Raw genomic sequence first — 17347 nt, 5'->3', positions numbered from 1 at the left:
ATATTTTATGGTAAAATAAAATGCGCCATTACAAAGTAAAGTATCATTGGTCCAGCCCAAAGAAAAAATAAGCTTTTATATAGGTCTATAGGGGGGGGAATAAAAGTTGTCTCCTAAAAGACAAGGAGATAAAAAATAAAAAAAACACAAAAAAATAAATTGTCCGCAAGGGGTTAAATAAAAGCTCCTCTATAAAAACCACATAAAAAAAAAAAAAAAAAAAAAAACACAACAAAAAACCCAGAATGTTTGTTAATATACAAAGTTGCTAGTATTATGGAATGATAGCGGTGGGAGTACACGACTGCAATGCTTTAGGTCAGTGGTCTCCAAACTGTGGCCCTCCAGATGTTGCAAAACTACAAATCCCAGCATGCCCGGTCAGCCATTGCGAACTTAGTAACCACTGCTGTTTAACAGAGGTGCTGGAAAAGTGACTGTAATCTGAGCCGAGCCCCAGCACAGCGTGCACTCACCGCAAAGCATTCTGGGAATGTGTCTGCTACAGGAAATCAGTGCAGCGTCTGTGCAGGGAGTGAGGATCCATGTGGGCTCTGCTGTGCTGCACTGGGTAAGGATATCTAGTGTGTGTGTTTGTCTCCGCAGGGTTAATAATGTGCTGCTATACTGGTGCACACATCCCGACACCAGCGTCTCCCAACCGGTGCGCCTCCAGCTGTTGCAAAACTACAACTCCCAGGCATCTGTGGTTGCAAAACTACAACTCCCAGACACCGTTGGAAAACTACAACTCCCAGCATGCCGGGAGTTGTAGTTTTGCAACAGCTGGAGGCGCGCCGGTTGGGAAACCCTGCCCTATACTAATTCTATTCTAAAGAGAGTTTAACCCTTTCCCCACTCCCTGAATTTTCCTGAATTTTGATATTTGCTGATGCTTCTCGTGATGTCACGACACGCCCCCTCCATTCATGTCTATGGGAGGGGGCGTGAAACGCCCCCTCCCATAGACATGAATGGAGGGGGCGTGACGTCACGAGGTGCGTGGTACCAGTCATAACGTCATGACCGCTGCTGCTGGAACCCGGTTTTTGTTAAGAACGCCGGGTACTACGGGAGATCTTTTTGGATTGGAGATAACATGTCTAGTAGCGGAGTACCCCTTTAAGAGCCAATTCCAGAGGGGACACCTGCACATGGAATCTGCCCTGAAATTCCACAAGGAAACTTCCGTAGGGTGAACATATCCTTCATTTTATAATGAAAAAAAATTATGTTTACACTACGGAAGTTTCATGTATTAGTTCAGTGGAATTAAAGGGGTACTCCACTGCAAAAGTTTTTTTTTATTTATTAATTAATTTTTTTAAATCAACTGGTGCCAGAAAGTTAAACAGATTTGTAAATGACTTCTATTAAAAAAAATCTTTACCCTTCCAGTACTTTTTAGCAGCTGTATGCAACAGAGGAAATGCTTTTCTTTTTGAATTTCTCTTTTGTCTTGTCCACAGTGCTCTCTGCTGACACCTCTGTCCGTGTCAGGAACTGTCCAGAGAAGCATAGGTTTGCTATGGGGATTTTCTCCTGCTCTGGACAGTTCCTGATATGGGCATCAGGTGTCAGCAGAGAGCACTGTGGACAAGACAAAAAAAGAAATTCAAAAAGAAAAGAATTTCCTCTGTAGAATACAGCTGCTAAAAAGTACTGGAAGGGTAAAGATTTTTTAATAGAAGTCATTTACAAATCTGTTTAACTTTCTGACATCAGTTCATATATATATATATATATAAATATAAGTTTTCCACCGGAGAACCCCTTTAATTCCTTGTCGCAAGGGGAACTTCCACAGTGTGACTGTACCAAGCGGGATATACATAGTGGTTATTATACTGTAGTTTAGCTCTGTATATAGAATTCTGTATTATAAGCATTTTCTATTTTTCATTTCTAGTGAGGTCTCCATGAGATCTTCTTCCACAAGACGAACGCTTTTCTGGACATGAGGTACGATTCTGGGTCACATAAATAGGTATATAAAATAATACTTCTATATGTTCCTCACTAGGTCATGTAGATGCTTTACATGTCTTTTTTTATGTGTCTAGCTTCTGTATTTCACTCACAAATCAATCTGTTCTGCTGCTCACTCATTCTGACATCCACTGCTCAGGAGGGGGCATGTCCAAGGCAAACACTGACCCCACCCTCACTCGCCATGCACTCACTTCCTCCCTGAGTCTGCTCTGCTGTGCTGTGCTGGGTCTCTTCATCCAATCACTGCAGGCTGCTCTGTAACCCCCTCCTCTCTGGTTTCATGCTGCAGTCTGATAGGACAGGGTAACTTAACAAATGCCCCCTAGGGGGTCTACGGGCACTTATATATTGAACAACAACCTTGGGGAAACCCTAAATAGAGACCCTCTGCGGTCTAAAACTTAGCTTTTAATAAATTCCAAAATGATAGTTTTTGTGCTCAAAATTACCACTAGGTGGCAGTGTGTGCTTTAAAATTACAGTCCCTATTTGTAATGTTTTTTTTATCACATTCTATGCAGGGATGAACCTGATCTCGGAGCTCTGTTTGCAGCACTCTGCTCTGACACCGTCTACAGACATAGTGTCACAGCGCACCGTGATCCATCCATATTATAAGTACGGGGTCTGAGCTAAAATGTCCTCCTCTGGCTCAACGTTTCGCTAGTTGGACCTAGCTTTTTCAAGAGTATGAGTATGATAGGACAGGGGTGAGCACAGAGGAGTGCTAGTCCTGCCCTCACTTTGCGAACTTTGTCCCAGCCTGTGCTTCAGCTGGGACAAATATGATACTGCAGCCAGACGGGATTATGTTCCGAATGGTATGGCGACCCCTAGTGGTGAGTTTTCATAAGCCATGATTTCTATAAAAAGGAAATACATTTTTTATGAAGTATATTAGAAAGGTTAATGTTTGCCAAGATGTAAAACGTATAAAAAGTTTCTGACAGTGACCATTTAAAGGGGACGTTTTTTTTTTAACGAATATTTGTATTCACCATGAATTAATTATGGTGCAAGAGTCCATCAAGTTCAACCTAAAACCCTACTGTGTTGATCCAGAGTAAGGCAAAAAAAAAAAAAATTACCCTTATGAGGCTGATGCTAATTGCCCCATGACTCTCTAGAAAAACATCCAGACCCCCTTGAATTTGTTTCTTGAGCCATCACAACATCATGTGGCGGAGAGTTCCATTGTCTCACTGCTCTTACAGTAAAGAATCTCTGTCGGTGATGATGGTGAAACCTTCTTTCCTCTAGACCAGTGGTCTTCAAACTGTGGCCCTCCAGATGTTGCAAAACTACAATTCCCAGCATGCCCGGACAGCCGTTGGCTGTCCGGGCATGCTGGGAGTTGTAGTTTTGCAACATCTGGAGGGCCACAGTTTGAAGACCGCTGCTCTAGATGTAGAGGATGCCCCCTTGTCATGGTTACCGGCCTAGGTATATATATATATATATATATATATATATATATATATATATATATATATATATAAAAATCACTAGAAAGATCTATTTACCCTCATGTTATTCCTCCTGGAAACGTTTAAATGGATGAACTATTCATATTGTTACTTATTTTAAAGCGATTATTTTATTGAATTTTCATGGAACAAGAACATAAGACAAGAACAAGTACAATAAGCACAAATGAAATAAATGGGAACAGAGTAGTGGTCTTCAAACTGTGGCCCTCCAGATGTTGCAAAACTACAACTCCCAGCATGCCCGGACAGACAACAGCATCATCTTTGTCCCAGCTGAAGCACAGGCTGGGACAAAATCCAGGAAGTGAGGGCGGGACTAGCACTCCACTGTGCTCACTCCTGTCCTATCAGACTGTGTAGAGGGGAGGGAGTTACTGAGCAGCCTGCAGTGATTGGATGAAGAGACCCAGAACAGCACAGCAGACTAAGAGAGGAAGTGAATGCATGATAGGTGAGGGCGGGCTCAGTGCTTGCCTCGGACACGCCCCTTCCTGAGCAGTGGATGTCAGAATGAGTGAGTAGCAGAACAGAGGGATTTTTTTTTAGCTAAATACAGAAGCTAGACACATAAAAAAAAGACATGTAAAGAATCTGAATGACCCAGTGAGGAACATATAGAAGATTTATATTTTTTTCTGTGATCAGAGAAAGGAAATAAAATTGACATGCCATCCCAGATGCACCCTCCCCAACGTGTTTCGCATTTGCTTCTTCCGGGGTTGTCTATTCGCACTCTATTTGCAATATAAACTAGACAAAGGTCTTTAAAGGGGTTATCCAGGAAAAAAACTTTTTTTTATATATATATATCAACTGGCTCCAGAAAGTTAAACAGATTTGTAAATTACTTCTATTAAAAAAATCTTAATCCTTTCAGTACTTATGAGCTTCTGAAGTTAAGGTTGTTCTTTCCTGTCTAAGTGCTCTCTGATGACACCTGTCTCGGGAAACGCCCAGTTTAGAAGAGGTTTGCTATGGGGATTTGCTTCTAAACTGGGCGTTTCCCGAGACAGGTGTCATCAGAGAGCACTTAGACAGAAAAGAACAACCTTAACTTCAGAAGCTCATAAGTACTGAAAGAATTAAGATTTTTTAATAGAAGTAATTTACAAATCTATTTAACTTTCTGGAGCCAGTTGATATATATATATATATATATATAAGTTTTTTTTCCTGGATAACCCCTTTAACCTATATCAGAATAGATGTATATTTCCCATGGAATCTATCTGCTCTGTAGAGTCTCATGGATATGTCTGGCATTATACACAGGAGCTTTCCTGATGTAGTGTTAGCATAGCCTTGGGGCAGCAGACGTCACTTGTTGCAAAACTACAACACCCAGCATGCCCAGGAGTTGTACTTTTTTCCTAGTTATGTACTATAACATTGTCCTCTGTTTCACTCGAAACCAGATTTTTGTACAGAGCCTTGAGGATGAAGATGCTGCGCGTGTCCTGCGCCTTCCTCATCTTCCTCCTCTTCTTCCTCGGTGCCCTTGCCGCCTTGCTCCCCTCCGCACATGAAGACGTGGCAGTGGGCGTCCGGCGGGGTCTGTCCCGCTCCGCTCCGTCTCCCCATGACTCGTTCACACTGGTAATGCAGACCTATAACAGGACCGACTTGTTGCTCAAAATGCTGAACCATTACCAGGCCGTGCCCCAGCTCCACCGCGTGATCGTGGTGTGGAATAACGTGGGGCAGGACCCTCCGCAGGAATTGTGGGACAGCTTGGGACCCCACCCCGTGCCCGTCTTCTTCAAGAAACAGGCGGTCAACCTTATGAGGAACAGGCTGCAAAACTTCCTGGAGATAGAAACCAAGGGTGAGTTATGTGCAACAACAAGGGATGAGCTCTACTATACAGGTATCCTCGATGGTGGTGGTCTTCAAACTGTGGACCTCCAGCTGTTGCAAAACTATAACCCCCTGGGGGGGGGGGGGGGGTTGTAGTGTGGCAACAGCTGGAGGCACCTCAGTTGGGAAACACTGACTCAAAGAGACACTTTACAGCAGACAGTATAGGGGACTCATAGACTTGCATGCTGGGGGTTGTAGTTATGCAACAGCTGGAGGCACACTGGTTGGGGAACACTGCCCTATAAGTTTCCACCACAGGGTGTTTTCCTCTTTGGGCCACTGTAATAGGGGCTTGATAGTCTATCCTTAGGATACGTCAGTGTTTCCCAACCAGTGTGCCTCCAGCTGTTGCAAAACTACAACTCCCAGCTTGCCCGGACAGGCGTTGCCTGTCCGGACAAGCTGGGGGTTGTAGTTTTTCAACAGCTGGAGACACCCTGGTTGGGAAACACATCTGGAGGTCCATAATTTGGAGACCACTGCTCTATGGGTAGTTTAGTGTAGACCTCCAGATGTTAGAAAAACTACAATTCCCAGCATGCCCGGACAGTGATAGGCTATCCGGGCATGCTGGGAGTTGTAGCTTTGAAACACAGTTTGGAGACCTGTGAAAAAGAGTCCATAGACTGGCACTACTATCGATAAGGATAAACAGTCGGTATCAGTGGAAGCTGGAATGAGTCAAAAACGCGCTGCAGGAAGCAGTATTGAGGGTGCACAAGTGGGATGGAGCAGTCCCAAAATACAGGGGAGTGGGAAGGAAAACTAGGAAACTTGGCGACTCCCCACTGCTGCAAACAACTTTATTCGGTCATAGACGACACTGTACATCACCAGACATCAAGGCAGGACAAGGCAAAGGGGAGGAGGGGGGGGGGGTCAGGGGTGGGACAGTGCGGTTTCGTGGCGGACTGACACTTCTTCAAGCCACTCTGATCTGTGTTCTGCTGGAGGTAGCGCTAAATACACAGGTGAGCTACACTGCCGGTGTGGAGGAGGGGGTGGGGCAGGTACACAGTCATTGGTTCATACAAATGGAACAGCTGATGATAGCAAAAACGTCATTAGAATACATCACGAATATACAAAAAGTCTATGTAACAAGAAAATGTAAAAATACAAGAGGAATGTTTATAAAAAAGACACTCAGATCGTGTCTGTTATTGAGACCAGCCAATCCCAAGGCACCTAACTTCATGATCCATCTGGATTCCTTTTGTAAGAGAGTGCGATGTCTATCTTCTCCTTGCTTCGGAGTTCTCACAACTTCTAAACCGGCAAATCTGATACACCGGCCATTGCCCCCGTGGATCTCATTCATATGGGAGATAAATTTTGGAGCGCCTTTACCTGTAACTAGAGATGAGCGAACTTACAGTAAATTCGATTCGTCGCGAACTTCTCTGCTCGGCAGTTGATGACTTATCCTGCATAAATTAGTTCAGCTTTCCGGTGCTCCGGTGGGCTGGAAAAGGTGGATACAGTCCTAGGAGACTCTTTCCTAGGACTGTATCCACCTTTTCCAGCCCACCGGAGCACCGGAAAGCTGAACTCATTTATGCAGGATAAGTCGTCAACTGCCGAGCCGAGAAGTTCGTGACAAATCGAATTTACTGTAAGTTCGCTCATCTCTACCTGTAACTATAGAGCGAATATGCTCTCGTACTCTTGTAAAAAGGCATCTCTTAGTCTTCCCAATATAGAAGAGTCCACAGGGGCAAAGGAGAGCGTATACTGCGAATGTAGTGCGACAAGTTATCAGGTATGGGACGGTTTGTTCATATCCTCCAATGTATGTAACTCTCTGCTATTAATGCTAAGTGCACAGTATAGACAATGCTCGCAGAGTTTATTCCCTTTCGGGCTATTTTTAGTCAACCAGTTTTGATGAATTTGATCAGTGTTTTTAGCATTCGTTTTTAAGTGATCACCCAAGGTGGTATTTTTATGGTGTGCATTGATAGTCTTGGATCTGGTCATTTATTTTAGATCGGGGTCCATTTCTAAAATAAACCAATTTTTTAAAAATCGCATTTCTTATTGTTTGATTTAAATTTGGGTTAGAAAAGGAAAACATAATCCGTTTGTTATCATTGTTGACTGTATTGTTATTTGTGTTACGATTTTTATTTTGAGTTTTATCTAGACGGGATGCTCGACTAGTATTTTTAGTTTTGTTAAATGCTTTTTCAATAATGTTCTGTGGATAACCTCTTTCTGCTCTAAGGCTTGGATTTGATAGGTAGATTCATCAGAATTATTACGCTTTAACCTGAGAAATTGGGAGTAAGGGATAGCATTTCTACATGGAGCAGGGTGAGAACTAGAATAATGTAAAAGGGCATTTTTAGCAATATCCTTCCAATAATTCGAGGTATTGGTTTTATTGTTAGAGACTGTGATCTGCATATCCAGGAATTTGAGGGTATTCCCTCCGAACTTGGAGATAAAGAGCATGTCCTCTTTATTAGAGATATTGAGATACTGTACAAAATCTTCGAAGATTTTCTCTGGGCCCTCCCAGATGACTAATATGTCGTCGACATATCAGAGGAAATTTTTTATGTATCGCAAAAACGGATTGTTTGTGGAAAAGATGTATTTTCTCAAAAAAAAAAACGAGAAACAGGTTGGCATACGTGCAGGAGACCGGCGTGCCCATCGCAGTGCCGGTCTCCTGCCGATACAGTCTGTTCTCAAAGAGAAAGGTATTGTGTGTCAAAATAAAACGTAAAGAATCAGAAATAAAATCAATGAATTCTACAGTTTTGTCTGTGTCGTCCAGGATCTCGGTGACAGCCTGCACACCCGCATCGAGTGGGATGCGGGTGTACAGGCTCTCTACGTCGATCGAGGCAAGACTGTAAGTATCCTGCCAGATAAAGTCTTCAAGATGGGTAAGTAAATGGTTAGTGTCTTTGATATATGTTGGTGTATGGGCCAGAATAGGATTTAATAACCATTTGATATATTTAGATAAAGCTTTGGTCGCAGAGCCGATCCCAGCGACAATAGGTCTGCTGGGGGGTCGGCTCTGCGACTTGTGGATTTTGGGTAAACAATACCAGGTGGGGTATCTGGGAAACTCAGGTAAGAGTTTTTCTGCAGACTGTTTCGATATGACACCTGTGTTTATGTGATGATTCAATAAGGAACGTAGGTGAGACAGTGTGGTGTTCGTAGGCTTAGATGGTGTATACACAGTTTTGTTACCTAGCTGTCTCAGCGCTTCTTCTTGGTAATGTGTACTTAGCATAACAACTGTAGTCCCTCCTTTGTCTGCCCTACACACCTTGAGATCTGGTCTGTTCGATAACCATTGTAAGGCTTTGCGCTCCACTTTCGATTTTACGTCCTTGAAGACCGTTCTCTCGAACAAGTCTAATGGACTGCCCGGGAGGACGGGAGGAGCAAATCTAGAAGAGTTACCCCCTCTAAATGACACAACTTCAGTCGAGACTGGATGGCAATAAGTGGTGGCTGCATCAGTGAGTTCACATAAATCGGTGATAATTTGTCCGTCTCTTGCATCACTGGTATGTATAGGGTTAAATCCTGAGGAACCGATATTAACTGGGGTTTCACAAGTAGGAACATCAGAAGGTAGACTGGTTGTTTTAGGATGCTTGAAAAAACTTATAAAGATTCATTTTACGTGCGCCTCTTTTTATAAACATTCCTCTTGTATTTTTACATTTTCTTGTTACATAGACTTTTTGTATATTCGTGATGTATTCTAATGACGTCTTTGCTATCATCAGCTGTTCCATTTGTATGAACCAATGTCTGTGTACGTGCCCCACCCCCTCCTCCACACCGGCAGTGTAGCTCACCTGTGTATTTAGCGCTACCTCCAGCAGAACACAGATCAGAGTGGCTTGAAGAAGTGCCAGTCCGGCATGAAACCGCGCTGTCCCACCCCTGACCCCCCCCCCCCCTCCTCCCCTTTGCCTTGTCCTGCCTTGACCTCTGGTGATATACAGTGTCGTCTATGACCGAATAAAGTTGTTTGCAGCAGCGCTGAGTCGCCAAGTTTCCTAGTTTTTCTTCACACTCACAGTTTGGAGACCACTGCTCTATAGTTTACTGCTTTTTATATCAACTGGCTCCAGAAAGTTAAACAGATTTGTAAATTACTTCTTTTAAAAAATATTAATCCTTCCAGTACTTATCAGCTGCTGTATGCTCCAGAGGAAGTTAAGTCGTTCTTTTCTGTCTGACCACAGTGCTCTCTGCTGACACCTCTGTCCGTGTAAGGAACTGTCCAGATCCCCATAGAAAACCTCTCCTGCTCTTGACAGTTCCTGATATGGACAGAGGTGTCAGCAGAGAGCGCTGTGGTCAGACTGGAAAGAAAGTCAAAAAGAAAAGAACTTCTAGTGGAGCATACAGCAGCTGATGAGTACTGGAAGGATTAAGAATTCTTAATAGAAGTCATTTACAAATCTGTTTAACTTTCTGACACCAGTTGATTAAAAAAAAATAAAAAATAATCCACTGGAGTACCCCTTTACAAAGGTTCTTTAAACTGTGGTTTTCAAACTGTGGACCTCCAGATGTTGCAAAACTACAACTCCCAGCATGCCTGGACAGCTGCTGACCACTGTTGTATGGGTAGTTTAATGCTTTGACAAAAAAATAAAAAAATAAAAAAAAGCTATAATATAAGCAATTTCTGTGATGCACAATAATATCTAAAATAACAGAGATCTATGATTGTACTTGCAGCCATAATATGGGCACAGGGTTCCTCCAGCTGTTGCAGAACAACAACTCCCAGCATGCCCGGACAGTCTGGGCATGCTGGGAGTAGTTGTTTTGCAACAGCTGGAGGCACCCTGATTGGGAAACACTTGGCTAATCTATCAAGGTTAAGGAAATGTTAACGTGACAACTGATGTATGTACTGTATATATATATATATATATATATATATATATATATATATATATGTATATACATGTATATATATATATATATAACACCAGCGGTCTGTGCCAAATAAATGTAAAAAAAGCAGCACCAACATAAAATATAGAAAAAATATAAAAATAAAACTTTATTACTTATAAGCCTAAAACTTATAGCATCACCAGGGAAGACTTGAGTCACATAATGATATATACAAAAAATAAACCCAAATAAATAGTCATTATAATTGTATTATAATGTAATATAGTCACATACTGACACCTAGAGGTGAAATGAAGGTATTACTACAAAGACCAGAAATCCCGGGACAAATGGAATTCTAAGCAGGCGTCAAGGTTGTCAGCGCTTTGTTGAGGTCCTGGTGTTAAAGGGGTACTCCAGTGGAAAACATGTTTTTTTTTTTTTTTTAAAACAACTCGTGCCAGAAAGTTAAACAGATTTGTAAATTACTTCTATTAAAAATCTTTATCCTTCCAGTACTTCTTAGCAGCTGTATGCTACAGAGGAAATTATTTTCTTTTTGAATTGCTTTTTTGTCTTGTCCACAGTGCTCTCTGCTGACACCTCTGTCCGTATCAGGAACTGTCCAGAGCAGCATAGGTTTGCTATGGGGATTTTCTCCTGCTCTGATACAGGCATCAGGTGTCAGCAGAGAGCACTGTGGACAAGACAAAAAAGAAATTCAAAAAGAAAATAATTTCCTCTGTAGCATACAGCTGCTAAAAAGTACTGGAAGGATAAAGATTTTTTAATAGAAGTAATTTACAAATCTGTTTAACTTTCTGGCAACAGTTGATTAAAAAAAAAAAAATGTTTTCCACCTTTCCACCGGAGTACCCCTTTAACTACTATTGCTTTTAAAGGGATACGTCCAGATTTCATCATCTGCTATAGTTTATTATCACATGCTGGGAGTTGTAGTTTTGCAACATCCAGAGGTCCGCAGGTTGGAGACCACTGGCCTGCATGGTATTGTTATGTTTTATACTATTTATTTTATTTATTCATTATTTTTGTGGCTTCTAGTGCTTGTATTAATACCTTTATTCCACCACTAGGTGTCAGTATGTGATTATTTTACATTGTACAATATATTACCGTATATACTCGAGTATAAGCCGACCCGAATATAAGTCGAGGCCCCTAATTTCACCCCAAAAAACAGGAAAAGTTATTGACTCGACTATAAGCCTAGAGTAGGAAATACATCATCCCCCATGTAATCATCTAGACTCGCGTCATTAACAACCTCATCATCACCGCCTGTCATCATCCCCCCTTCATCATCACCACCTGTCAATCCCTTCTCAGTGGTCTTCAACCTGCAAACCTCCAGATGTTTCAAAACTACAACTCCCAGCATGCCCGGACAGCCGATGGCTTTCCGGGCATCCTGGGAGTTGTAGATTTGCAACATCTGGAGGTCCGCAGGTTGAAGACCACTGAGAAGGGATTGACAGGCGGAGAGTTCACTCGTGTATAAGGGGGGGGGGGGGTCGTTTTCAGCACGAAAATCCAATATTAAACACACAGCTGCTTTTCCCCCTTAAAAAACAGTAATACACCTCTCCTCAGGTGATATGTGGTATTACAACTGTGCTCCACTCACTTCATTAAAACCGAGCTGCAATACCGCACACAACCTGGGGACAAAAGTGGCACTGTTTTTGTAAGAACACTGATATAGTGTAATAATTTCCTCATTGTCCTACTACACAATCATGTTTCCTTTTGTGACACCGCAAGGCTATCCTGCATATGAGATGGGAATAGACATAAGGCTATCCTTCATATAAGATAGGGATAGGTATAAGGCTATCCTTCATATAAGATAGGGATAGACATAAGGCTATCCTTCATATAAGATAGGGATAGGTATAAGGCTATCCTTCATATAAGATAGGGATAGGTATAAGGCTATTCTTCATATAAGATAGGGATAAGCATAAGGCTATCCTTCATATAAGATAGAGATAGTAATAAGGCTATCCTTCATATAAGATAGAGATAGGTATAAGGCTATCCTTCATATAAGATAGGGATAGGTATAAGGCTATTCTTCATATAAGATAGAGATATGCATAAGGCTATCCTTCATATAAGATAGGGATAGGCATAAGGCTATTCTTCATATAAGATAGAGATAGGTATAAGGTTATCCTTCATATAAGATAGGGATAAGCATAAGGCTATTCTTCATATAAGATAGAGATAGGTATAAGGCTATCCTTTATATAAGATAGGGATAGGCATAAGGCTATTCTTCATATAAGATAGAGATAGGTATAAGGCTATCCTTCATATAAGATAGGGATAGACATAATGCTATCCATCATATAAGATAGAGATAGGTATAAGGCTATCCTTCATATAAGATAGGGATAGACATAAGGTTATCCTTCATATAAGATAGGGATAGGCATAAGGCTATCCTTCATATAAGATAGAGATAGACATACGTCTATTCTTCATATAAGATAGGGATAAGCATAAGGCTATCCTTCATATAAGATAGGGATAGGTATAAGGCTATCCTTCATATAAGATAGAGATAGGTATAAGGCTATCCTTCATATAATATAGGGATAGGTATAAGGCTATCCTTCATATAAGATAGGGATAGGTATAAGGCTATCCTTCATATAAGATAGGGATAGGTATAAGGCTATCCTTCATATAAGATAGAGATAGGTATAAGACTATCCTTCATATAAGATAGGGATAGGCATAAGGCTATCCTTCATATAAGATAGGGATAAGCATAAGGCTATTCTTCATATAAGATAGAGATAGTAATAAGGCTATCCTTCATATAAGATAGAGATAGGTATAAGGCTATCCTTCATATGAGATAGAGATAGGTATAAGGCTTTCCTTCATATAAGATAGAGATAGGTATAAGGCTATCCTTCATATAAAATAGAGATAGGCATAAGGCTATCCTTCATATGAGATAGGGATAGGTATAAGGCTATCCTTCATATAAGATAGGGATAGGTATAAGGCTATCCTTCATATAAGATAGGGATAAGTATAAGGCTATCCTTCATATAAGATAGGGATAGGTATAAGGCTATCCTTCATATAAGATAAGGATAAACATAAGGCTATCCTTCATATAAGATAGAGATAGGCATAAGGCTATCCTTCATATAAGATAGGGATAGGTATAAGGCTATCCTTCATATAAGATAGAGATAGGCATAAGGCTATCCTTCATATAAGATAGGGATAGGTATAAGGCTATCCTTCATATAAGATAGGGATAGGTATAAGGCTATCCTTCATATAAGATAGAGATAGGTATGAGGCTATCCTTCATATAAGATAGGGATAGGTATAAGGCTATCCTTCATATAAGTTAATGACAGGGACCATTCATAGTATTCAGGATATTGGGCAGACTAGATGGGCCAAATGGATCTGGTGACATACTCTATGTTTACCTCTGTTACAATTTAGCTCTTCACACGACCGTTCTCTTCCGTCTCATGTTTGTCCCGCTATTGAGGTTTACTGACTTTCCTTTAAACAGACAAACTGAAGTAAATGGATGCAAATGGAATTAAAGCCTCATCCTTTTCCCATAGACTTCAATGTTAAATTTATTACGTACTTTTTTTTTAATTTTTTGACGGAAAAAAAAATACTGCATGCAGCGTCTTTTCTCCCGTCAAAAAAAACGGAAATGAGAGCAGACGGGTGCAAACGGGTGTGAAAGGATTGTAAAAAAATAAAATCCCATTGTCATCAATGGGATTTTTTACAACCGTCTGATTTCCGTTTTAAATCTGCAATAACGGACGAAAAAATACGGATATAGACGACGGTTTGAACGCAGCCTTATGTATAAACAATAGGAAAATGATGTTTCCATGTAACTGATTTAGAGACCCTAATGATAACGTCTTCTACGAGGTCATGGCGGGGGGGGGGGGGGGGGTGAATACTTTTGTTGTAATAAATTCTTATATCCTGTATTGCAGCTGTACTGATGATGGATGACGACACGCTGCTCAGCGCATATGACGTTTCCTTCGCCTTCTCCATCTGGCAGGTAATTCCGGTAGCATTAAAGGGGTACTCCGCTCAGCGATTGGAACAAACTGTTCTGAACCCTGGAGTCGGCGCCGGGAGCTTGTGTAGTCATAGCCCCGTCCCCTTCATGATGTCATGCCACGTCCCCTCAATGCAAGTCTATGGGAGGGGGCGTGACAGCCGTCACGCCCCCTCCCATAGACTTGCATTGAGGGGGCAGGGCGTGGCATCATGAGGGGGCGGGGTTATGACATCACGATCTCCTGGCACCGGCTCTAGCGTACCAATGTCTGACATATATTCACATAGTAACCAGTGCGCAGACTGACCCTGTCTCCATACACCAGGGTCAATTCTGGAAATGGGACACTGGGTCTAAGCAGGAAAGCTGTAATACACCGCCGCCACATATGGAGCAGACACATATGGAGTGTGCGACACCATAGATGCCAAGAAAACATCCGCCATAGATAAATCAGGGATGTCGCAGTATAGTTTTTACTACAGGGACTCAATTCACCTTGCTGAATAGAACGGCGGATCGGCACACGCACCCCGCCGCTCCATTCATTCTGTAGGAATAGCCACATACAGCACTCGGTTATTTTAGGAGGATTGGTGACTGCACAGGGTCCCATAGGTCGCCCTCCCCAACCCCTCAACAGCCACTTACCCCCTGTCCTGTGGATAGGAAATAGGCTTTTGTTGGTGTAATACCCCTTATCCAGAATTAGAGCTGATTTCTTCCAAAAACAGTGCCACACCTGTCCTCAGGTTGTGTGTGGTATTGCAGCTCAGTTCCATTGAAGTAAAGGTAGCCAAGTTGTAATACCACATGCAACCTGAGGACAAGGGTGGCACTGCTGTTTTTTGAAAGAAATTAGTTCTGCTTTCCTAATCCTGGATAACTGCAGAATAAGTGCAGTGAACTGTGCATTTCCCTATGGTTCTTTATGGTTTATATATAACGTTTGATGCTGAACATTCAGATACAATGTAAACTTAGTCTATATTGCATATGACATTTGTATTTTGGATCAGCTCCTCCACCAGAAGGGAAATTCATTATGAATAAAGTCGTTATTATTATTATTATTATTATTACTACTATTACTATTATTATTATTATTATTATTATTATTATTATCATGATTGCTTTATTATTGTTGTTGTTATTATCATCATGATTATTTTATTATTATTATTATTATCATGATTGCTTTATTATTATTTATTATTATTATTATTGTTACTATTATCACGATTATTTTATTCTTCTTATTATTATCACGATTATTTTATTGTTATTATCATTATCATGATTGCTTTATTATTATTATTGTTAGTATTATTATTATCACATGATTAGTTTATTTTTATTATTATCATGATTGCTTTATTATTATTATTTATTTATTTATTTTTGTTGTTGTTATTATTATCATGATTATTTTTTTATTATTATTATTATCATGATTGCTTTATTATTATTATTGTTAGTATTATTATTATCACATGATTAGTTTATTTTTATTATTATCATGATTGCTTTATTATTATTATTTATTTATTTATTTTTGTTGTTGTTATTATTATCATGATTATTTTTTTATTATTATTATTATTATTATCATGATTGCTTTATTATTTATTATTGTTTTTTTATTATTATCATGATTGTTTTTATTATTATTAATAATAAAATGTTTGTATTTTTAATAGTAATATTATATTTGTACTAATAAAATGTCTGTATTTTTAATAATAATAGTAATAATAATATCATATTTGTAATAATAAAATGTCTGTATTTAAAAATAATATTGAAGTACATATTTTTCCGCACACCTAATAGAACAAATTCAGCTCTTCCGCACGTATTAGGATTAGGTTTATTTTCAGGGGTTGTCCAGGAATCGAAAACCCAAGCTAGTTTCTTCCAAAAACAGCACCACCCCTGTCCTCAGGTTGTGTCTGGTACTGCAGCTCAGTTCCGTTGAAGTGAATAGAGACAAATTGTAATACCACACATGACCTGAGGACAGGAGTGGTGCTGTTTTTGGAAGAAATCAGCTCTGTTTTTCTATTCCTGGACAACCAACTTTTAAATAACGATTTGACAATAAAAAATAGTAACAAGCCACTTTTTTTTATTTTTTTATTCTGCAGCTATTCCCAAGTCAAATAGTGGGTTTTGTGCCCCGAAAACACGTTGCGTCCCCGTCAGGAATATTCAGCTACGGCAGCTTCGAATTGCAGGCCCCAGACTCCGGCCGCGGTGACAAGTATTCGATGATCCTCATCGGGGCGGCATTTTTCCATAAGGACTATCTGAGACTTTTCCAGGAATTGCCCCGCCCTATCCACGACATCATCGACCAGACGCAGAATTGCGACGACATTGCCATGAACTTCCTGGTGGCGAACCGCACGGGGACATCCTCAGGGGTACTGGTGAAACCTATAGACATGAGGAACCTGGAGAAGGATGCCGGGAGCGGGTACACGGGGATGTGGCACCGGGCGGAACATCTGCTGCAGAGATCGTACTGCCTGAACAAGTTCGCCGCCATTTACGGAAAGATGCCCTTGGTGTACTCCAGTATGATGATCTCACAGTTCGGTTTTCCAAATTACGCCAACCACAAATCTAAAGTGTAGATCGGCGTTTCCCAACCAGGGTGCCTCCAGCTTTTGCAAAACTACAACTCCCAGCATGCCCGGACAGCCGTTGGCTGTCCGGGCATGCTGGGAGTTGTAGTTTTGCAGCTACAACTTTTGTACAAAACCAGTAACTAAATGTGATTTTATGTTTTTTTTTTTTTATAATTTTTTTTATTTTATAGTGAATGTTTTATAAATAAAATCAGAACAATACAATTTGCTGTGGTGTTTTTTTTTTCCTTTTTTTTCTTTTTTGTTAAATTGTAAAAAAAAAAATTGACCGTGTAGTGGGGTTTTCGCTATGTTGACATGGGTGTGGTTCAGATTTTGAAGATGTTTTTACTTTTCATGCAGGATGTAATGCACCACAG

At 40.6% G+C, this 17347-nt stretch overlaps 1 protein-coding gene across 1 annotated transcript; it reads left to right on the top strand.

Moving 5' to 3' along the window:
* Window positions 1-505: 505 nt before the first annotated feature.
* Window positions 506-17098, top strand: EXTL2 (exostosin like glycosyltransferase 2). The gene is made up of 5 exons (XM_056528026.1): window positions 506-571; window positions 1910-1962; window positions 4898-5307; window positions 14261-14331; window positions 16482-17098. Exons 2-5 carry the CDS (start codon window positions 1958-1960, stop codon window positions 16971-16973), a joined length of 978 nt encoding a protein of 325 aa, XP_056384001.1. The 5' UTR covers window positions 506-571; window positions 1910-1957; the 3' UTR covers window positions 16974-17098.
* Window positions 17099-17347: the final 249 nt, after the last annotated feature.

Source organism: Hyla sarda, chromosome 6 (assembly GCF_029499605.1).
Source record: "Hyla sarda isolate aHylSar1 chromosome 6, aHylSar1.hap1, whole genome shotgun sequence".
NCBI classification, from domain to species: domain Eukaryota; kingdom Metazoa; phylum Chordata; class Amphibia; order Anura; family Hylidae; genus Hyla; species Hyla sarda.
The sequence above is the reverse complement of the archived record's forward strand: the minus strand, read 5'-3'. Positions and strand labels throughout refer to the sequence as shown.

Coding starts and splice junctions, on each gene's coding strand:
- EXTL2 (XM_056528026.1), top strand. Junction 5,308..14,260: donor CCTGGAGATAGAAACCAAGG/GTGAGTTATGTG, acceptor CCTGTATTGCAG/CTGTACTGATGATGGATGAC. Junction 14,332..16,481: donor TCGCCTTCTCCATCTGGCAG/GTAATTCCGGTA, acceptor TTTATTCTGCAG/CTATTCCCAAGTCAAATAGT.